This window comes from Leucoraja erinacea, chromosome 1 (assembly GCF_028641065.1).
Source record: "Leucoraja erinacea ecotype New England chromosome 1, Leri_hhj_1, whole genome shotgun sequence".
NCBI lineage: Eukaryota > Metazoa > Chordata > Chondrichthyes > Rajiformes > Rajidae > Leucoraja > Leucoraja erinaceus.
Window position 1 is genome coordinate 96420231 of NC_073377.1, and position 24208 is coordinate 96444438.

General features: G+C 42.5%; 1 protein-coding gene across 1 annotated transcript; it reads right to left on the bottom strand.

The window, feature by feature from the left end:
• Positions 1 to 228: 228 nt before the first annotated feature.
• LOC129699792 (N-acylethanolamine-hydrolyzing acid amidase-like) lies at positions 229 to 23808 on the bottom strand. Its single transcript, XM_055639885.1, has 11 exons — positions 23045 to 23808; positions 18425 to 18589; positions 15067 to 15193; positions 13336 to 13426; positions 10650 to 10726; positions 9279 to 9451; positions 7091 to 7153; positions 6933 to 6999; positions 3036 to 3064; positions 1991 to 2085; positions 229 to 1052 (listed from the first exon to the last, which is right to left on the bottom strand). The coding sequence occupies exons 1-11, from the start codon at positions 23218 to 23220 to the stop codon at positions 1009 to 1011; spliced, it is 1107 nt and encodes a 368-aa protein (XP_055495860.1). The 5' UTR covers positions 23221 to 23808; the 3' UTR covers positions 229 to 1008.
• Between the last annotated feature and the right edge of the window lie 400 nt (positions 23809 to 24208).

Sequence of the window (24208 nt, forward strand, 5' to 3'; positions counted from 1 at the left end):
TCACAAGAAGTAGAACTTCTGCATATGCTGACCTCTCAGATTTACAATTGGTTGTTTTGTCACACGACTGCAGAGGTAATGGTCAGTTGTTTGGACAACTCACCAGGGCTTGATTTCAAAATCAGCTTTCTAATTGCCTAATTTTACCAGGAAAAAAACATCTGCAATGAAAAAATTCAAAGATCTTTTGTAAAATAAAGGAATGTCATTTATTGAACTTCAGTCAAATGCTTGAGAAAATGTTTATTAAGCATCATCAGAAAAATATAAAATCAGGCACATACTTATGAAAGGGAAAAGAAAACATAATTACATGATTTTCATCAGTGGGATACATTTTTGCTGATACATATAATGCCTGCCCATTATAACACTGCAATTTTTAAACTTGTCTATAATCTTTCAGACTAATTTCAAAACATATTTACAAATTGTTCAGGAAATTAATATTTGTTACTGGAATTGAATCTGCAGCTGCAAGAGCCTTTTCTCTGCCCCCAACCTCAGGCTCAACTGCTGCAGAAACCTTCCTCCATGTTTCTTCTTATCTTTCCACCATCCTTGAACTCTCCAGGCATGCTGTTCTGAAATTCTATCGAAGATAGACACAAAAAGCTGGAGTAACTCAGCGGGACAGGCAGCATCTCTGGAGAGAAGGAGTCGATCCAGTTTTTTTGTGTCTATCTTCGGTTGAAACCAGTGTCTGCAGTTCCTTCATGCACACTGAAATTCTATCCGTTTGGATTTCAGCACTTTACCTACCCCAACTGCATCCATGTGAAATGCATGTAACTTCACCAACCTCTGTGCCTTGAAGATATTCTTTTAAACTCATCTTTATTATTTTAGACAGATACCTTTTCAACAATTATCAAATGGGCAAATTTCATAAAATGAACCGGTACGTCGACCCGACATTGGTTGAGAAAGAGTTTTGACAAATTAGAGTGACGAGTCTCTATACGTTCATGTCCAGTATCTTCATATCCTGATAATAACGATCGATAACTATGTCATTGTAGCATTCTTGTAAATCATTTCTTGCAAATCACCTAGAAAAATATAGATATTTAAAAAAACAACATTTACATTTTATTTGCCCTCTCAAACTTGGTGGTTTCAGGCCTTGGTAGTCTTATGACCTGAAACTTGTTACCTACATCTCCCTGTGGATATTGCGGGACCCAACTTCCTTTATTCAAACATTCTTTACACATTCAGATTTAATAAAATTGTTCATAGAAATTCCGTATCTTCCAGCTGATTTGGCTTTGTTAATTCTGTGAAATGCTGTCAATGACCTAGCTGCGATCATTTTTGTTATTCCAAATCTACCTCTGTAAACATCTGTTAATTAGCCCCAAAAAACCATGTTATTTTTGAATGTTTAATTTATATTGAAGAAAGTACATAAAAATGTCTTAACTAGATGTGAGCAGGTGGGTTGATTTTTCAAATGAAAAGCTGTGTAAAACATTTGGAGTTGAGCACTGTAATCCAAACTGCACCAATATGAAATACGTGCCGCATCTATAAAAGAAAGTCGCGTTACGCAGAAAGTTTAATAAAGAGCATCTTGATATTCCTTGAAAGCTTTCTCTTCCACTTCAGCGCAGCAGTATAATTTTTTCTTGTTCAATGACTTCTGCTCATTAATCACAACAGGAAGATTACGATTTAAAATATAGTTTGCCTCTGTACTCCACAATTTGAGATTTATGGTGGAAAGGGTCACATGCAAATTATTCTGGGTGCTCTGTTCACATGCATTGAATTCATACTCTCATATGCAATATGTTCAAAACTGTTGGGGTTCCTGAACCAGTGTGACTGAACCAATTTTATTGAATAAACCAATAGCAATAGCAACTAAAATTTTTTTTTTTAAATTACAATCTTAAATTTAAAAAATAATAATAATTAAAAAAATAAAAATAAAATATAGCTAGTAAGAAAATGCATAATAAAATTAGATCTCAACTTTTCCTACCAATAATGTATTCTACCATTGGAAGTGGTGAGCGAATCACTGTTCTGTATTCATAGGGCTCTGCAGCGCACATCAATGTTGTATAAACCGTGATCCTGGAATACATGTGACGTTTTTGAAAACATTACCAGTGATTTCATCTTTTATGCCCGTACTAAATAAGTACAATCTAGAACAGACACAACAGATGGACGGCATGGTGACGAAACAGTAGAGTTGCTGCCTTACAGTGCCATGGACCCAAGGTCCAATCCTGACTACAGGTGGTGTCTGTATGGAGTTTGTACGATCTCCCCGTGAGTTTTCTCCGGGTGCTCCAGTTTCCTCCCACACTCCAAAGACTTACAGGTTTGGCTTTGGTAAAATTGTAAATTGTTTCCAGTGTGTGTAGGATAGTGTTGATGTGCGGGGATCGCTGGTCAGCACAGACCCAGTGGGATGAAGGGCCTGTTTCTGAGCTGTATCTCTAAACTAAACTAAACAATAACCAGCATATTTTTCAATCACTGGTCAAACCTTCAATTGTGAAGTTGTATGATAGTGTTCTAATTGTTATATGATAGCAAGTTCATACAATCTTGAAGATCTGTTTGTTGGGAACTTCAGAAAAGATTTTCTGCAGGTTAAATTAAATAGTCTCCGTACAGAATGGACCAAAGCAGCAGTGGTGGACTGTGATGTAATGTGGAAAGACCACACTGGAGAGGGAAAGTGGTCTAGCAAGATGATCACTCTAATACAATGCTACACAGGTCTTTTTATGAAAGTCATAGTTTATGGAGCTTTATAAAACAGCTAAGAAAATCAGGCAATGACACAATGCCACATCCCTATTTTATGATAAAGGTATCTACGCTGAAGGTTAGAAGGTTAGAGGCAGGGGGAGGGGTTGGTGTGGCTCTAGTTTGTTGCAATGTTCCAAACATCACTCATCAGCATCTCAGGAGTCAAGAGAATCAGGAAAGTGTAATTGTCAAATATACAGGTAACGGAGCAAAAAAATCTCTTTCAACATTTTCCAAGGGGGTTTAAAGAGAATACTCACCTATTTAACATGGGTCTGGTAGAAAGAATCTACAATTAAAAAATGCCGCCATTAGAAAACATAAAATCATATAATATCATATCTATATTACTAAAAACCAAGATGTCGACCGCTTTTGACTACTGTGATGTGATTTACGAGAGAACGCCACCACTTATGGCCGTCATTTTTGGCCACCTTGCTCAGAACCCCCCTCTGCCAGGCTGGACCAGAGGATTTTTCCCATCGATGAAAAATCAGAGAGATATTAATGTTTTTTAAAAATTCGCCATTCTCTCTGCTGCCCCCGCTGGCGGCAGGAGGGAGGGACTATAAAACCAGGAGGTGCCGTGGCTCACTCAGTCTCTGCCAGACGATGGAAGCAAGAGGGTCACAGCTCTCTGAGCTGCGAATAATACTGAACGCACGTCTACTCCACGGTGAGTCCCCGGGATGTGGTTTTCAGCAAATGTGTTTGTTGTTTGCAAAGTGTTTGCCCAATTGGGTTGGCTTTTTAAAGGGCTTTCAGCAAATGTGTTTTGTTGGCTTACAAAATGTTTTTGCCCAATTGGGTTGGCTTTTTTACAGGGCTTTCAGCAAACGTGTTTTGTTGGCTTGCAAAATATTTTTGTCCAATTGGCTTTGTTTTTAAAGGGCTTGCTTGCAACAGTTTTCGGATGGATAAAGCATGAATAAACATTTTATTAGATCAGGACTGTGTTTAATTTCAAAATTGGCGCTATGATTTTCGCTTAGTTGCAAGATGGCGCCGATTACGTAATTTCCGGTTAGCGGCATGCTGGTGCTGAGTGCGTAATTTCCGGTTCGTGGCAAGAAGCGAGATGGTGACGAAAGCAGGCGGCGTTGAATAATTCAAGAGAGCTGACTGCTCTGTCTATGGTGAGTGTGTTTGTTGGATGATATTTAAAGCATGTTTTTGCTTCAGCACCAGCAGCCTCTACAGGAGGCTTTAAACATTTGTTTTACACACTGTATATTCAACACGTTCTGAGGTTACTTGCCATTTTAGTATTGGGTGAGTGTGTGTGAGTGAATGAGTGTGTGTGTGTGTTTGTGTGTGTGTGTGTGTGTGTGTGTGTGTGTGTGTGTGTGTGTGTGTGTGTGTGTGTGTGTGTGTGTGTGTGAGTGTGTGTGTGTGTGTGTGTGTGTGTGTGTGTGTGTGTGTGTGTGTGTGTGTGTGTGTGTGTGTGTGTGTGTGTGTGTGTGTGTGTGTGTGTGTGTGTGTGTGTGTGTGAGTGAATTGCCATTTTAGTATTGGGTGAGTGTGTGTGAGTGATCTGTGTGTGTGTGTGAGTGTGTGTGTGTGGGTGTGTCGGTGGGTGTGTGTGTGTGTGTGTGTGTGTGTGTGAGAGAGAGAGTCTGTGTATGAACTAGTACAAACTAGCGCAGCTTACCTCCCCCCCCCCCCCACTGGCCAGCAATATTGGAATTGGTGGAGAGGTGGAATATTGCGTTGTGTGACCAGCCCTCCCGTGTGATGCTAGGACCCAACGGGTCCCACTTGGTCTAGTATCTATTAAAACTGTGTGTGTGTGTGTGTGTGTGTGTGTGTGTGTGTGTGTGTGTGTGTGTGTGTGTGTGTGTGTGTGTGTGTGTGTGTGTGTGTGTGTGTGTGTGTGTGTGTGTGTGTGTGTGTGTGTGTGTGTGTGTGTGTGTGTGTGTGTGTGTGTGTGTGTGTGTGTGTGTGTGTGAGTGAATTTGCATATGAAACGTTATGTCCTCGAAAATGAGTGTGTGTGTGTGTGTGTGTGCGAAGAGTTTGTGTGTTCTGTGTGTGAGTAGTGTGTGTGGTGTGGTGGAGGGTGTGTTCAGAAATCAAATAACAAATAGTACTAGCGCAACAGAAATCCCCCCCCCCCCACTCTCCTCAATATTGGAATTGGTACCCCCTCTCCATTCGTTGTGTGACCCCCCTCCTGTGTGATGCTAGGACCCAACTCCCCACTTGGTCTAGTATCTATTCCTGTCTGTGTGTGTGTGGTGTGTGTGTGTGTGTGTATCTGTGTGTGTGTGTGTGTGTGTGTGTGTGTGTGTGTCTGTCTGTTATTTTGCTATGAAACGTCTCTTATCGAAAACCAGACGCAAAAACGCGAAGATTTTCACAATTTCGGTAGGGACTTAACATGAGTTCAGAAATCCACTCCTTCTCCCCTCCTCTCCTCTCCCCCCTCCCTCCTCTCTCCCCCCCCTCCCCTACCTCCCCCTCTCCCACCCTCCCCACCTCTCCACACCCCTTCCCCCCTCCTCTTACCCCCTCTCTCCCTCCTCCTCCCCCCTCTCTCTCTCTCCCCCTCCCCTCTCCCCCTCTCCCCCTCACTCCTTCTCCCCCTACCCTTCCTCCCCCCCCCCCCTCCCCTCCACCTCCCCCTCCCCTCCCCCCCCTCTCTCTCTCCATCTCTCTCTCTTCTTTCTTTCTCCCTGTCTCTCTATCTCTCACTCTTTGTCTCTTTCCCATCTGCCTATCTCTCCCTACGTGTCTCGCTCTTTCTCTCTCTGCCCTTCTGTCTCTGCCTCTCTCTCTGTCTCTCCCCATTGTGTCTCTGCCCTCACCCTTCCCCCTCCCCAGACGTGCTTGCGAGTTGGGGACTACGCGTCAGTGGATAGGGCTCTCATGGGGTAAAAGGAGCAAATTAATAATATTAATATAATATAAAGGGGGGTAGTTAGTGTGTGTGTGGGGGTGGTTAGTGTGTGTGTGGGGGTGGTTAGTGTGTGTGACGCCGCATGCCACCCACCCCCCCCGCGCGAACCTGCATTGGGGGAACAGACCCAACGGGTCTGCACCTGGTCTAGTTACATTTAAAATTAAAATTAAATGTTGAAGATGCTGAAAACCTTACACAAAGAATAAGGCATCATCTCTAAATGAACCAAGTTACAGTAAGGTTTACATATAGATTCTTCAGAACTGATAAATAAGAAGTGAGTAAGCATAAGCATATTAATAATATTATACTAGGGGCAGGAAGATATCATGTAAGGAAAAGAATGGAAAACAGAAAGAAAAATTATCTGCAGGTGATTGCAAACTAAACTGAAAACATAAACTGCTAGAATTGCTCAGCAGGTCAGGCAACATCAATGTTTCATGTCAATAACCTATCACGAAAGACTTCCCTGAAATGGCGAGACAGGAACGGTGGAATCTTACTTTGAACACTACGTGCTGGAGTAAATCAGCAAATCAGGCTGCATCTGAATAACTCTGAAGAAGAGTCCCATCATAAAACATCGACTAACAATCTCATCCAGAGATGTTGCCAGGCCCGTTGAATTAGTCATAGTGCCATAGAGCGTGGAAACAGACCCATCGGCCCAACTTGCCCACACCGACCAGCATGACCTATCTACACTAGTCCAACCTGGCTGCGTTACCATTTAGTTTCCTATTATATATTTCCACCTTCACCTCGATTCCCCTGCTCTGGGCAAGAGACTCAGTGTATCTGTGGTGTTCTTAAGAAAACAACACATTTTAAAAGAAAAATGACACGTAATGTTTCATAAGTTTAAAGGCACAGTTCACCTTGGGTCATGGTTTTTTGTTTGCACTCTGTACCATCTGTGTAAGTGTAACATAGGCAGGTTCATGGATAGGATGGGTTTAGAGGGATATGTGCCAAATGCAAGTAGGTGGGACTAGTGCTGGTTGGTGTGGGCAGGTTGGGCCAAAGGACCCGTTTCCACGCTGGAAGACTCTATGTCTCTCTGTTCCATGTAACCAACAAAGAGGCAGATCTAGCTGAGGCGCATGTCAATACACATGGCTCGCTACACCTTTGACTTGAATAGAATGGAGTTAAAAGAGTCGTTACGGGTGAGGATAAGTTGTGACAGATGGAGCAGAGGGTTAGTTGAGGGGAACTGATGAAATAATTAGATTCCACAGGCACTCACCTTGAACATTGTATCGAGACTGATGTTCTTTTGTGTTGTATTTTCGAGAGCATGGATGGTGGGTGTTCTTAAGAAAACAACACAACACGTTAAATCAAAACTGGCATGAGAAATAATGTTGAAATGTTTCGTAAGTTTAAAGGCACAGGAATGGTCACCTTCGGTCATCCCATGGAGGTGGAGCTTTCCAGTGGTCGTAGTTTGTCTGCACTCTGTACCACCTGTGTGAGGGAGGAGCAAGCATCATTTCACTGTGAGATGCATTCAGGATTAGGTGAATGAAAACAGTGGGCAATACAATGTTGCAGTGGTTAGAGCTGCTGACTCACAGCTCCAGAGACCCAGGCTGGATCCTGACCTCACATGCTGTCTGTGTGGAGTTTGCATGCCTGTTCTCCCTATGTCCAAGTGGATTTCCCCCAGGTGCTCTGTTTTTCTTGTGCGGGTGCGGGTTTGTAGGTGAATTGGCCTCTGTAAATTGCACCCGGTGTGCAGGAAGTGGATGATAAAGTGGGATAACCTGGAACTGGAACTAGTGTGAATCGAAGAGCTTGTTACCCCGTTGGATCGTTCAATCTTTCAAAACTCAAAGCTACATTTCTGTTAACCTGCTGGGAGACAGAATTTGATCATTAAATTCTCCTTATTTGAACCTTCAAACTTAAGCTTCATAAGGAACAACTGGAACTTTGGCTCCTTGCATGAACAGCCTGGGGTAGCTACAAATGCAGCAGTGAGCAGTGACATTGGGATGGCAGGAGAGATCAGAAGCAGCCTGGCATGACCCTGAGCTAAGAAAACTGATCTGACTGTGATCATGACTTACAATGGCAGAACCAAAGAGGAGCGCATGTGACAGTATCTGAAGCCCCTGGAGATCTTACAGAGCAAAAATTTGATTGGTGGTACTTCAAACAGCAGAGTGATATGGCAAACAAGAGCAGTAAAATTGGGTGGCACAGAGTGTGAATAAGAACTTTTTTTCAGATCATTGAGTCATACATACATACATACCTACGTACATACAAACATACCTAAAGTCATAGAGTCAAACGGCATGGAAACAGGCCCTTTGGCCTAGTCCGGTGGTGAATCTGTGGAATTCTTTGCCACAGAAGGCTGTGGAAGCCAAGTCAATTTTTTAAAGCAGAGATAAATAGATTCTGGATTTGTACGGGTGTCAGGGGTTATGGGGAGAAGGCAGGAGAATGGGGTTAGGAGGGAGAGATAAATCAGCCATGATTGAATGGCAGAGTAGAGTTGATGGGCCGAATGGTCTAATTCTGCTCCTATCACTTATGACCATATGACTTAAGATGCCCCATCTATACTGGTCCCGCCTGCCCATGTTTGGCCCCATATCCGTCTAAATCTATCATATCCATGCACCTGTCCAAATGTCATTGTGAAAAGGGTCAGGAGCTGAAGTTACAGGTAGGTTTACTGACACATAGAGATGTGTGTGAAATTGCAGTGGGTTCTGCTCAATTTGAATTTTACGGGTCCTGTTTATTGTAGAGTCTTGTGAAGGGATTTCTTGGCAAGAATCAACACATACTTTCAGAAGCTATTCCAGGCCAAAATATTACATCTTGCTGGTGGTTCTTTATCAATACTTATTAAAAAAGAGTACAGCACAGGAACAAGATGGCATGGTGGTATGCCGTACAGCACCAGCGACCTGGGTTTGATCCTGATCACGGGTGCAATCTATACGGAGTTTGTACGTTCTCCCGGTGACCTACGTGGGTTTTCTCCGGGATCTGTGGTATCCCCCAACACTCCAAAGACGTCCAGGTTTGTAAGTTAATTGTAACGAGTACGTGTGGGGTAGCATTAGTGTGCGGGGATTTCTGGTCGGTGCGGACTCGGTGCCCTGAAGGGCCTGTTTCCGCGCTGTATCTCTAAACTAAAATAAAAACTAACCCAAACAGGATCCATAGATGCTGCTGCACCCGCTGAGTTTCTCCAGCTTTTTTGTGTAACCTCTGTGGCTCACAATGTCTGCTCTGAGCATAATGACACGAAAAACTCTAAACTCCCTGCAAATAATCTATATCCCTCCATTCCCAGCATCTCCTTAACCCTGTCCAAAGTCTCTTGAATGCCGCTGTCGTCTCAGCCTCAACAATTGTCCCTGGCAGTGTATTCCAGGTGTTTACAACCCTCTGTAAAAAAGTTCATCCACACATCTCCTTTAAACTTTGCTCCTTGCACCTTAAGCTGTGCTCTCTAAACCATGCAGGAAGAGGATTCTCTGGATGTTCTTTGTATTTTGTCTTTCTCCACACACACGACTTGACCTGCGGACTATCTCGGCATGTTTTGTTTGTATTGGTCACTTACTCTCCTTTGGAAGACATCAAAGGCCAGATGTTAGCAGGACCTTTGATGTTTCTTGTAATAATGGTGCCTTCATCTGGTTTCACCCCACTTAAAATGAAGTACACATTTGAAGTGATCGGAGTGTACGCCAACATCTCCAAAGCTTCTTGGAAGTCCGCAGCTTGTGCGAGAGTCTGAACAAACAAGAAACATAAACTCTTTGTTATTATTCATAGAGTCATAGAGTCACAGAGTCAAACAGCGTGGAACTTACCCACACTGACCAACATGTCCCACCTGCTTGCATTTGGTCCTTATCTCTCCAAACCTGTCCTATCCATGTACCCGTCTAAATATTTCTAAACATTACAATAGTCCCTGCCTCAACTATCTCCTCTGGTAGATCATTCCATGCACCCACTGCCCATTCGTGTGGAAAAGTTACCAATTAATTTGCTATTATATCTATTCCCCTTCACCTTAAGCCTATATCCTCTGGTACTCGATTTCCTTACTCTGGGCAAGAGACTCTGTACCTTTACCCGATCTATTCCTATCATGATTTTAAGCTCCTCTGTAAGATCACCCCTCATGCTTTGCGCTACAAGGAATAGAGTCCCAGCCTGCTCAACATCTTCCTGTAGCTCATACCCTCGAGTCCTGGCAACATCCTCGTGTATCTTCTCTCTACCCATTCTAGCTTTACATCTCATAAGTGATAGGAGCAGTATTAGGCCATTCGGCCTATCAAGTCTACTCTGCCAAAAAATGTCCTTATATCTCCTCCCCCGACTCCAACCAGGGTCCCCAACAATCCTTTCTGGTTAGGCAGAGGTTGACTTGCAACTCCTCCAACCTCATCTACTATATCCGGTGTGGACTCCTTTATATCAGCGAGACCAAGCATAGACTGGGCGGCCGTTCCATTGAACACGTATGCTCAGTATACCTTGGCCTACATGATTCCCCAGTAACCAAACTTTTTAACTCACCATCCTATACCCATACTGACCTTTCTCTATTGACAGAGTGAGGCCACATGCAAGTTGGAGAATGGCATCTCATATTTCGCTTGGGCAGCTTACAACCCTACAGTAAGAATATTGATTTCTCTCATTTCAATCAGTTCCACTGTTCGCATTTGTGTATCCTTCCATAATCACCCCTTCTCCAGCAAATAACGGGCCATTATGGGCTCCACTCTTCCTTGGTCATCAGTTGCAGGTCCTGCTTTGTCCTGGCCTCTTCTTATCTCCATGGTACCACCTTTCAGGTGAAATGTTAAACTAAGACCCTGTTTGTCCTCTCACTTGATTACAAATGATACTAAAGTGTGATGACTCTTTGCCAGATACGTAAAAGGTATGTTCAAAGAGCAACAAAATTACTTACATCTCTAATCAGCCAGCTTGGAGAAGGATAATGCTTTAAAAGTACAGCAATTGCAATGTTCCACCAATGATATTGAGCTTGAATAAAACATTAAATGAAATGAAATAATTGGTACTATGTAGTTGATTTTCGTAGAAAAGTATCTAACAAAAGTAAACAAAAGTTTGTCTCTGCACAGTATAACTGTCAGCTAATTCTGCTGTGGTCTGAGAACTTGTGGTCAGAGTGGTGGGTAGTTTACTGCTGCCATCTCTCCATGATATCATGCAATAAAGTCTCTTGAAGCAAACCTGCCAAGTCTGTAATTTTTCTTTTTTTCCTTTAATTTCCCTCTAAATTAATTTATTCGACAATGACTCTAGATTTCACGTAAACAGAGACTTGTTTGAAAATTCAGCCAGACTGTGCATCATGAAATACTGGCAAGTAGCAAAAGCAAACACGATTAGATTGGAAGCATAGTCGTTGCAGACATGGTGGGCTGACGAGCCTGTTCCTGCACTATACTGTTCTATATTCTATTCTGGACACCTAGTTCTGAAGACAAGCAAAGCAGTATCTCAATCAGCATTTAACTAAATCAACTGGTATCTTGTAGATCAGGATACATCAATATAATTCTGCATAAAATTCTGGTTAAAACACTTAATAATTTGTTGATAATTTTGGCACAGCGGCACAGCACGGTGGCGCAGCGATAGAGTTGCTGTCTTACAGTGCCAGAGAACTGGGTTCAATCCTGACTACGGGTGCAGTCGGTACGGAGTTTGTACGTTCTCCCCATGACTTGCGTGGGTTTCCTCCCACACTACAAAAACGTACAGGTTTGTAGGTTAATTGCCTTGGTAAAATTGTAAATTGTCCCTAGTGTCCCTAGTGTGTGTAGGATAGCGGTAGTGTGCAGGGATCGCTGGTCCGTGCGGACTCGGTGGGCTGAAGGCCTGTTTCCGCGTTGCATCTCTAAACTAAACTAACAAAATTAAAGCTCCATTAAATTAATTGCAAAATTACTACATTTTGTAGAAATGACTAAATCAAGCTCCAGAAATTACTAAATCATTGTAAGTTTTATATTTTGTGTATATTATGCTTCATAAAGAAATGGAATTACCAAGTACTTCTAAGCAAAGAGGTACAGAAGAGAAATGGCGGCATGCATGGTGAATTCATTAGTAAGTAAACTTAAGTAAGACTACAATAGATTACTAAATACAGATCAACATTGCTGAAATGATTTTGAATTGGGAGGATACAGTACAAATTACATCACAGAATACAAATCTAAGGAAAAGTAAATCAAAGATCAAGAAATAAGGAGTTATGGGAACAGGCTGAGCACATTGGACCTAAACAGCTTGGGGAGCATAGGCGTTTTTTGTTGCATTTGCCAATCAACTGGACACAATTATACAAAACCTAGCATGGTCTCAACAATAAACATCAGAATGGAAAAAAATAAAAAAATAAAGAAAATAATGTTTATTAACTCAAACTATGTGGTTCCCCTGAATTACGATTTAAATAAAAATATTGCTGCAAAATTACATAACAAAATGTAAAAATTACCTTCTGCATATGGCAACCCATGTGCATTGCAAAGAGATCCTGCTTTTAGGGCTTCCACAACATGTATGTGTGACTCTACTTTGAAAAACACATAGTCTCCTAAAGGATTATTAGGACTAGAAATATATGAATAAAACTTGTTTGGATGCCGAGCAGAATCCTGGTCATTTGTTGGATAGTGAAGGTTCTTATTTGCTTCCATCCACTGTCAAAGTTTTTCAAAAAAACCCTGTTCTGATTGGGACATATCTGTCACATTTTCTTACATTGTGGAGATTCAGTTTGTGCTCACCAAACTATGGGGTTTTACAGAAGAACAATTACCCAGAATTTGCGTGCCGGGACATTGTTGTATTCTTCAAACCTTTAATAATTTCCCAGAATGTCACAGAACATAAATCCATCTGGGCCATTGAAGTATAGATTTATTATAAATCTAACTATAGATTTTCAAGCCATAATTAGAGTATATCTTTGTTTACAGTGGATCTATGCACACAATTACAGTATTAACATTAGAATAATGATTCAGTCAGCCGAATAGTTGCAATGAAATGTTATACATTGACCACTGACCTGGGTTACAATCTAACGTTATGATTTATGATGGTTTCAATGACATAAGGAAACATATAGGGAAAACCTACCTATCAGCTAATGTTAATAAAATAGTTAAAGAGGATCACTCTAATTTTTAAATGATGAAGTATTTAAATAGTAGATAGACAGACCTTGTTTATTCAGATATAATACATTAGCCCCCACCACAAAGCTGCTTATATTCATGATGGGAAATCTTGAGAGAACATTCTCTTTCAATGTTTCAGTGTTTATCTGATCAAACTTTGTAGTATCTGGAAATAGTCCATCATTTTTATTTTGAGTAATGCCATTAGTTATAACTAATAGAAATCCTTACAACCTGTCCAAAGTGTGATGGTCTCTTGAGAATATAATGGAATGAAATCTATTGAGCATTTGAGGGGGTAACTTGTGCAACTCCAAAACATTTTAAAGTTAACACCATTTGTTACACAAGTTACCACAAATGTATCAAAGGAAGCTGACACTAATTTTGATGAGTAGGTTTATCAAGAAAGCATAACAAAGTTCAACAAACCTCTGTCATTTCCAGTAATTGCAAACTTGTTTGCTTTTTGGCCAGTCCATAAACCTACAAAACCAAGGAATGTTGTTCCTTTGTAGACAATCTGAATGAAAGCATAAATAAAACAAATTGGGCACACAGTTATCACTTGGGCAGCGTTAAATTGTAGGATACAAGCAATCAGCTATTCCAAAAAGCCAAACAGAACATTAGCACGAAGGAATATATTCATATACTGTAGTTATTCATTATATATTCATATACTGTAGTTTAAATGATTATCACGGGAGATGGTATTTATGTTAACATTAGGTTTCACAATGTCCTGGTATTTCTTTATTTCCATCTCAATCTGCTACTATGAAACTGTTAATACACCATTTTCGAGTGAAAGTAATTTCACAACATAAAAGGGCATTTTATTTCTATATATTTTTGTGGTAGCCATGCCAAACAAATAAACCTGAGATGACCATGGGTTTTACAGATTACCCAATGAGCAACACTGTGCACCAATTGATCAGATTAAATAAAATGACAGTGTTCATTTTCTCAGACTGCACAAATTTGTACACAGACACATATAAAATTTCAATTTTCTGACTGAAGCTTATCAATATCATCAAGGCTATTCAAAATGAGCTTAATCTACATGTTAGCTGCACGGCAGGTAGTACTGCCGTCTCACATCTTTAGGAACCCGGTAACAATCATGAACTCTGGGGAAGTCTGTGTGGCACCTGCACATTCTCCTGTAAGAAGACTTGTACACCCTCATAATAGGGGCTGCGGGAAACCACCCCAACTCTTCTGGGACCCAATGGATGTTCTCAGTTGTTGATGGTCTTCAGCGGCAAAGTTTTCCCAAATTCACTGGAGTCTGGCAGCGAAATGTCAAGCTCTATCAGCAGCTTGTAAGATGTTTTGTAAAGGACAAGAATAGCTTCACATGGAATATTTCTTCAAACTTTGACCTTGGGCATCTTGCGAGACAAAGCTGGGAAGAGCTTTATCCACCAAGCCTCATTACTGCCCAGCTCAAACATTAACCATACAATTACATTTGTATCAGCATAGAAATATACCATTCAGACTCTCAGATCAGAACCAGTGCTCCCCCTTCTACCATATCAACTTTTCATTTCACTGCACATCTCGTATGTGTATCTGACGAATAACCTTGACGACTTCTAATCTCCAAATATTTTTCTATCTCAAGAACCCAAATAATTGCCTTTTAAATATACCAAGAAGCTCTGGTTTTAATGCGGGACACATTCAAGAACTTGGCAAAAGTCCCAGACAAAGGAACATTTTTCTCCCAACCTGCAATAGATTGTGTTTTTCATTTGTATTGTGTTGCTACCTTTTACAAAGACCACCATGTCATAACAGCATTTCCCACTTCATCAATTTGGTGATCTCTTATAGATCACCTTTTGACTTTCTAGGTTTGAAGAAAACAAATCTATATTTCCCAATGTCTTATTTTTGAAAAAAAAACTAACTTTTCTATTGATGAACACAGAAATATTCAGAACATTGGAAAATTGGAAACATGTATTTAGAAGAGTTGGGGTGGTTTCCCGCAGCCCCTATTATGAGGGTATACAATATTCAAAGTCTTCTTACAGGAGAATGTGCAGGTGCCACACAGAACATCTAGATATTCTGGCAATTTAAAACATTTATTTTGTTATTTGTATTAAGTGCCACATGTTGTAATTTTAATATGTCGCTTACCTGACCATTCTTTACAAATTGTATGTCAATTGTGACATTCCTTAAAATGTCAGTGAATGGGAAGTCCATATTTCTACTGTGGATAATCATTCCTCTTGAGTCTTGTACAACAATGCTAGTGCAAGCTCTGAGAACAGTGACACGAGTAATGCATCAGTTAAATGACCATATCTATCAGTACAGTAAACCCTCATTATAACGGACCATCGCGGGCCCGGGGGAAATCATATCCGTTTTTACTGATTGTCCATTATAATCAAGTACGGTATGATTATTGTATGTAATTGAAACAAAGGACTGCAGATGATGGTTAATGCACAAAAGAGCCGCAAATTGCTGGAGTAAATCAGTGGGTCAGGCAGAACAAGATAGACCCAAAATGCTGGAGTAACTCAGCGGGTCAAGGCAGCATCTCTGGAGAGAAAGAATGGATGACATTTGGATCGAGACCCTTCTTCAGGCAGCATCTCTGGAGAACACAGATAGGTGACATCGGGATCCTTCTTCAAACTGATTCAATCTGCTAAATTGCACTAGCAATTTGAGTTGTTTCACCTTAAAACTAGGTGCCTAGGTGGTGGAGGGGGGGGGGCTGGGGGGGGGGGGGGGGGGGGGGGGGGGTTATAATGCAAGCTGCAACAACAGTCGCCTCAACTGGACCATGCGATGAGTGAAGAAGGTCTCCCTGGTGCATTCCTTCGTGAGGCAGTCCGTCCCCGAGGCAGTACGTCCGCTATAATCCATTATAAAGGGGTCCATTAAAGTGAGGATTTATTGTATCATCATAGAATTGGGCCTGCAGCTACACTTGTTGCTTACACACTGATGGAACCCTGGAGAGTTTAGTTTAATTTAATTTAGTTTAGAGATGCATGCATGTCAGCCCACCGGGTCCACACCGACTAACGATCACCCATACACTACTTCTATATCCCACACACTAGGGGCAATTTTTACGGGCCAATTAACCTACAAGCGTGCACATCTTTGGAATACGGGTGGAAACCGGACCACCCCAAGGAAACCCATGAGATCACTGAAAGAACATACAAACTCCGCACAGAAAGCACCAGCGGTCAGAATCAAACTCGTGTCCAGAGCTGGATTTAGATGAAGAGAGGCCCTATTTCATTTGTGAGGTTTCCCCATCCCAATCCCCCACCCCCATGACTAGAGGACCATGACTACCCGACAGTGACAGTGTGACACGTTTAGATTCTACTGTATCCTACTAAGGTTACCAGAGTTGGGGGGACTAGCATCAGGACCCAGCGCAGTCAAACTCAGAGGAGTTGGAGTCTGCAGCGTGGAAACTTCAGGCCCGGTGCTGAGTCCAGGCTGCAGGTAAGGCGACGACTGCGGCCTGCTGGAGGGCGGTGGAGTGGCGAGGGTCAGCGGGAGATCCCGGTGGGCAGGAAACCGGCCCCATCAGAAACCGGCCCCATCAGGTAACTATAGAAAGGACCATTCTGCCCACGTAGCGGGTGGCTGCTCATTCCCACCCACCCTTTACCCCGCCCAGAGCCTGATCTCTTCCCTGAAGCAGGCAAGTCGGGCACAGTCGGAGCTGGTTCTGACATTGTTAAACTTGCAGCCGCTCACCGACTCCAACACACCTGACTGTTAAAAGGACAAGACTCAGAAAATACGACCATGTCAAAGGTTTTCTACACCTTTCTGCAGTGGCCTGATGCCCCCCTAGATCTTGAGGCCCTAAGCTTAAGCTTGTCTAGCTTATGCATAAATCCGGCCCTGCTCGTGTCTCTGGCATGGTAAGGCAGCAGCTCTACTGCTGTGCCACTGTTGCACGTCATCAATGGTGACTAGGCCTCAGGCAACACATAGTTGAAGCCTTGCCTCCAGAACTCTGACAGGGTTTGACAGAAGACGGAGGTTTGCCTCATCACCTGTCAGAACTGTTTTTAACGAAGTTAACAATAATATTTTGTCTCTGATATTAAGAGAGACTCAAAGTCAGTTAAATCTGTTAAGAATAAATATATACAGTATTAAAACATTAAATGATCAACATATCATTGAAAATGTTAAACTAAATGAAATATTTAGAAGTGAAACTTGACTTCCTTATTCAGCTGTCCCAGTTGGAGGTGAGTGCAATATATGGGTGGAGAAAGCATGAGATTTCAAGCATGGGCCACCAAGCCAGGCCTAACAGGTTTGGAGAAGGGCGTTCCCTTGCTTATCTCCAAGTAGTCGCAGCAAAAATAGACTTCAAGCTGAAACCATTGACGGGGCACAGTGACTGACGTGTAGCATATGTTGCTCAATATGATCATAAGGGATAGGAGTCGTATTAGGCCATTTGGCCCATCATGTCTACTCCGCCATTCAATCATGGCTGATCTATTTCTCCCCCCTAACCCCATTTTCCTGCATTCACCCCATAACCCCTGACACCTGATAGTCCTGGACAATTTCAGAGCAAACGGACATGCTCTTTGGAGCAAACTTAAGGTGGTTGCCTTTGGAACTCAGACCATAGCCATCAAGGGTTGCCCTTATCACTAGTGGGATGTCTAAACCCCTTCTTTGGGGTGCAATAACACTTAGCACATGAACACAAGGAGATAGGAGGACGACTAGTCGGAAACACATCAAAAGCGATGGGTTTTATTAAAAGATATCAAAGGATGTTGGGACCTTTAAATGTTTGGATAGAAGGTGGGACACAAGCCCAACTAATGCTGGGACGGGAGAGCAAAATGTGCACCAGGTTGTCCAGGGAAGCTTAGTGTCCATTTTATTCAGAGTGCTCTAGATCTCATTTTATTTTGAAAACTCTGAATTATTTTCCTGCAAACATGAAAATGCAAGTATGAGGGGAGAACGTATTAGGTGTTTAATTGTTCAATTCAATATTGCCTGAGCACTGCTGTTAATCCAGTTATACGAAATAGGTTAATACTGGTGTTAATATAATACTAATTGGAAATCTAGGTCAACCCAAAACTCTACTTGTTCATAATACACTTTTCTCCTAACATTTACATTGCAGTATACTTTATCCCAGGCCATTAATATTATCTAACAATGGTATCGTGTTTTTATGTTAACACAAAAAAGTTATTCAAACTAAATTGAGCCTAAATGTTTATACTGTGATCTATTTTGATAGCAGTATATTAACTGTGTGACTATCCTCAAAAGATAAAGAGAAATAGTTAAATAATTGATTGGATATGTTTATTATATATTAACTATGTGTGTTGTGATACAGGCCTGCTATGCTGGTGCAAGCAAAAAAATCACTGTTCCGTTGTCAGTACGTATGCATGACAATTAAACACACTTCATTCTCTTGTATTTATTTAACGTTAACATATCAAAGATCACATACCCAAGAGCTTCATAGGCATAATTGATAAGAAGTCCTTCTCCGAGGGTGACTCCAAGAAATTTACATATTCCTTCAATTTCTTCGCCATAGGGCTGTGGCAACATGTAGCTCAGCACAGGTGCTAACATATTAATAATTGTAACCGCCCACATTGGAGCAACAGTGCTGTAATGCAATTGTATATAATTAATTTAAGCATATTTTCATTCTTTTTCTTAAAATAGCCTAATAAATGAAAACTCAAGTAAATGAAACTTAACAGATTGGTCACTAGATGCTATTTATGAAAATAACAAGAAACAAGAGGTTTTCTTCGGTCTAATCACATAAACCGTGCACAGCATGGGGTAGATTAGTCTACACACAATGTTATATCGTTAGTGTGTTGATGTTGCCTTCAAAACAAAATAAAGCACAGACTCTATAAGGCGCTGGTCAGGCCACATTTGGAATATTGTGAGCCATTTTGGGCACAATATCTGAGGAAGGATGTGCTGGCTCTGGTGAGGGTCCAGGGTAGGTGTACAATAATGAGTAGGTTACCATATGATGAGCGTTTGTCTGCACTGTGCCTGTACTAGCTGGAGTTTAGAAGAATGAGGGAGGACTTCATTGAAACATACAGAATAGTGAAAGGCTTGGATAGAGTGCATGTGGGAGAGTCGAGGACTAGAGGTCATATCCTCAGACTTAAAGGACATTCTTTTAGGAAGGAGATGAGGAGGAATTTCTTTATTTAGTGGGTGGTGAATCTGTGGAATTCTTTGCCACAGATGACGGTGGAGGCCCAGTCAGTGGATATTTTTAAGGCAGAGATAGACACATTCTTGATTAGTACAGGTGTCTGAGGCTATGGGGAGAAGGCAGGAGAATGGGGCTAGGAGGGAGAGATAGACCAGCCATAATTGAATGGCAGGGTTAACTTGATGGGCAGAATGGCCTAATTCTACTCCTATCACTTATGACTAAAATAGATAGAATTTAGCCCGATTATAATCATGTATTGTCTTTCCATTGACTGGTTAGCACTCAACAACAGCTGCACCCCGGTACACGTGACAATAACAAAACTAATAAACTAAACTAGGTGGATCAAGAGCTGTTTAATGAAACAAATGAAAAGCGGACAAATGGGTCCCATAGTCTCCAGCACGGTTAAGGAGTAGATAAAGAACTATGGTTGCACTGGTCTTTAAAAGCAGGATTCAGGTGACAAGTCATAATATGTGAATACTTATTGTGAATTTTAGATATAGGGCACTGAATATAAAAGTAAAGTGATGATGGTGAATTTGTTAAAGTTGGTGAATGTTTGTGTGCCATTTTAGACCATATATTGAAATGAAGCAGTGTGAATTTACTAAACAAGTCTAGAAGCAGAAAATATTATATTGACAGAATAAACTACAGCGATGATCACCTGGGAATGATAATATTTTCAATCCATCTTTCTGGGACTGTTCAACATGATCAATAAAAGTGAATAAATAGGAAATGTTTATTTCTATTGGCTGGCATGTAGGTAATTAAACCCGTATTTTAGATGTGATGCAAGGAGTTGGGGGAATATGGTGAACAATTACAAATGATTGATCACAAACTCTGAACTCATTCAGAGCAATCAGCATCTTGCAGGACGTTGTAGTACAGATTATAAATGTGAATAGGTTCTGAAACATTGCCAGAGCGATGTGGTGGCGCCATCCTTCCTTTCTAACATAAAAATACTGACCATGAATTAACCATCTTGAAGAATTCATTTCGATGTAGGTAAATTATTCAAATTCTCATGCTACATTTATGTTCCCTTTTAATAAATTCACTAATTAGTGTAAATACCAATTCGTGTAGGAAGGAACTGCAGATGCTGGATTACACCGAAGACAGATACAAAAGTGCTGGAGTAACTCAGCAGGACAGGCAGCATCTCTGGATAGAAGGAATGGGTGACGTTTCGGGTCGAGACCCTTCTTCAACTGCTCAGTTTATCTTCTCGCTTTCATTTCACAATTTTAAATTAAACTACGAGCGTTCCGGTAAGCGTCAGTAAGATGCTTGCTGCCGACAAACTCGCCACGACGATGCACAACTAACTGCCCGATACAAACAACATTAGGTTTAGGAAGTAAACCAAACTCAAGTACATAGATCGGGACAGAAACGTAATGCAGAGCTTGTCGTTCTCAACATTTTTAGCGCTGAATTCCAGAGACAAAGTCCAATGGCCACAATGAAGTAGAGGAAGTTACACAAAAAAGCTGGAGAAACTCAGCGGGTGCAGCAGCATCTATGGAGCGAAGGAAATAGGCAACGTTTCGTCCCGAAACGTTGCCTATTTCCTTCGCTCCATAGATGCTGCTGCACCCGCTGAGTTTCTCCAGCTTTTTTGTGTAACCTTCGATTCTCCAGCATCTGCAGTTCCTTCTTAAACACATGAGGTAGAGGAGAATCGGTCGGCCTCCCAGCTTATGGAAGGGACATTCAGAAACCTGATAACACGGGGAAAGGATGCATTCCTGATTCTGCTGATGCGCGCTTTTAAGCTTCTGGTTCTTCTTCCGATGGGAGCGGGGAGAGGAAGGAATGGCCCGGGAGTTGTAGTCAATGGTGGAGAGTTTGGTCTGTGTGGTGAGACGGAGATATAGAGTGGGGGTAGAGTTGGGGAAGTAGCACTAGTTCCCCACACATACAGCCTCTGCCCCATGTTCTGCCTGTGCTCCCTGCACACCCTGGCTCTTCTGTATGTTATGTTTTCATTATTGCTTCATACTGCAGAGACAGGCCCTTCAGTCAACACTGTCCATGCCAACTAATCCCGTTTTCCAGTTCACCAGACTTGATGTCCTGGGTCACCATGCCACCGGGACTGTCTTATGAAGCGACCATAGACAGGATAGACTTTGGTTTATACTCTCTAGAATTTAGAAGATTGAGAGGGGATCTTATAGAAACTTACAAAATTCTTAAGGGGTTGGACAGGCTAGATGCAGGAAGATTGTTCCCGATGTTAGGGAAGTCCAGGACACGGGGTCACAGAGAGTGTTATGAATCTCTGGAAACTCCCCTCTGCCACAGAGGGTCTTCCTTGGGGCCAGTTCATTGGCTATATTTAAGAGGGAGTTAGATGTGGCCCTTATGGCTAAGGGGATCAGAGGGTATGGAGAGAAGGCAGGTACGGGATACTGAGTTGGATGATCAGCCATGATCATATTGAATGGCGGTGCAGGCTCGAAGGGCCGAATGGCCTACTCCTGCACCTAATTTCTATGTTTCTAAGGAACTGCAGATGCTGGTTTAGACAAAAGGACACAAAGTGATGGAGTAACTCAGCGGGTCAGGCATCCAGAAACTCGTACTCTCCGGTAGCACGGCTCAGACTCTGAAACATGGAAACATAGAAAATAGGTGCAGGAGTAGGCCATTCGGCCCTTCGAGCCTGCACCGCCATTCAATATGATCATGGCTGATCATCCAACTCAGTATCCTGTACCTGCCTTCTCTCCATACCCCCTGATCCCTTTAGTCACAAGGGCCACATCTAATTCTCTCTTAAATATAGCCAAAGAACTGGCCTCAACTACCTTCTGTGGCAGAGAATTCCACAGATTCACCACTCTCTGTGTGAAAAATGTTTTTCTCATCTCGGTCCTAAAAGATTTCACCCTTATCCTGAAGATGGGCCCCCGACCCGAAACACCACCTATCCACGTTCTCCGGACATGCAGCCTGGCTCGCTGAGTTACTCCAGCAGTTTTGTGTCCGTTCCGGAAAATCTGCTTGTTCGGGTGCCACTGAAGTCTCAAGAATGTTGGATCAATGTGGTTTTACTGCAATGCTTTAGAACGGTTTACCATAACCTGGCGACTCTTCTAAGCCTCGGTTAATGAAAGCAAGGATTCAGTCCACGTTGCAACCCACCTTGAGGCTGATCTAATCATCAAGTGGTCGGTGGGTAAGAGCTCGGTGGGTCAGGCAATGGACTGCGACATTTCAGGCCGCGACCCTCCTTTGGAATGGCCATTCTTCATCATCGGTCTGAAGAAGGGTCCCAATAGGAAACGTCCCCCCTCCATTCCCTCCACGGAAGCTGCCTGACCCTCTGAGTTCCTCCAGCGCTTCGTGTTTTGCCCAAGATGACAACAGTTGCAGCTTCTTGTATCACCATCTTCCTAACCACTACATCTAGCTGTGCTAAGTAAAAACAAATAACTGCAGATGCTAGTTCATACCAAAGATAGACACAAAGTGCCGGAGTAACTCAGCGGATCAGGCAGCATTTCTGGAGAGATGGTTCGGATCGGGACCCTTCTAACGAAATGACACCATCCTTTTTCTCCACATCTGCTGCCCGACCCACTGAGTTACTCCGGCACGTTGTGTCTATCTTTTATCCAGCTGCGATGTTGCATTCAAGCGAGTTTTTCCACTTGTACAACAACGTTCCTTGTGGATACGATATTGCCAATGTTGCTACCACTCATTGCACATATCCTAATGTATCAGCCCTCCTAAAGTGGGACACCTTAGACCTATCAGCATTATATTTCGCTTGTCCCTCCAACTAAGTATTAGTTAGGGTTCGATCTGTCTGTGCCAGCGGAGCGTGAACTGCTTACCCACCGGACCACTTGATCCATATCGTGCTTCAGACGTGCGGGGCTGTATTTGTTGAGCAGCGGTTCCCAGCGTTGGGAGGGCGGCGTATCCAGGCTCAGGTTGAAAAGCGGGGGAGACCAGTCGCCCTGTGCTGCCGCCGCCAACAAGCCCAACAACACCAGCAGCCGTATCGCGGGCATCTTGCTCAGCGGCCGCTGCAACAAACACTGCACGGTCTGCCCTTAAATAGGATAACTACCGGGTCCCAAGCCTGGAAGCCCAGCCTACTCATGCTGAATTCACAAGGGGCTGAACACAATTGTGGGCCAGATCAAAGCAGGAACATTGCACCGTCATCAATGGTTTCCCAAGACGATTCAGACAAATCTTTGGAATAACTCAGTGGGTCAGGCAGAATCTGTGAGGGGAAATGGACAGGTGATGTTTCGGGTCGGGACCATTCTACTATACCATACACTTTAGAGTCATCTGCAAACTTACTAATCATGCCTTGTAACTTCTCATCAATATTGTTCACATAAACCACAAGCAGCAATGGGCCCAGCGCCGATCCCCGAGGAACACCACTAGTCACAGGGCTCCAGTCTGAAAAACACACTCCCATGAAACCAATTCTGCACAGCATTGAACATAGAAAATAGGTGCAGGAGTAGGCCATTCGGCCCTTCGAGCCTGCACCACCATTCAATATGATCATCGCTGATCATTCAACTCAGTATCCCGTACCTGCCTTCTCCCCATGCCCCCTGATCCCTTTAGCCACAAGGGCCACATCTAACTCCCTCTTAAATATAGCCAATGAACTGCCCACAACTACTCTCTGTGGCAGAGAGTTCCAGAGATTCACCACTCTCTGTGTGAAACATGTTTTTCTCATCTCGGTCTTAAAGAATTTCCCCCTTATCCTTAAGCTGTGACCCCTTGTCCTGGACTTCCCCAACATTGGGAACAATCTTCCTGCATCTAGCCTGTCCAAACCCTTAAGAATTTTGTTAGTTTCTATAAGATCCCCCCTCAATCTCCTAAATTCTAGCGAGTATAAGCCGAGTCTATCCAGTCTTTCTTCATATGAAAGTCCTGACATCCCAGGAATCAGTCTGGTAAACCTTCTCTGCACTCCCTCTATGGTAATAATGTCCTTCCTCAGATTTGGAGACTAAAACTGTA

Bases quoted from the DNA above. Each gene is read 5' to 3' on its own strand.
- LOC129699792 (XM_055639885.1), bottom strand. From the start codon at position 23,220: ATGCCCGCGATACGGCTGCTGGTGTTGTTGGGCTTGTTGGCGGCGGCA. The intron at 7,000-7,090 runs GTGACCATTCCT...TGTTTTCTTAAG, and splicing joins CCTCCATGGGATGACCGAAG to AACACCCACCATCCATGCTC. The intron at 1,053-1,990 runs GTAGGAAAAGTT...ATATTTTTCTAG, and splicing joins AATGGTAGAATACATTATTG to GTGATTTGCAAGAAATGATT.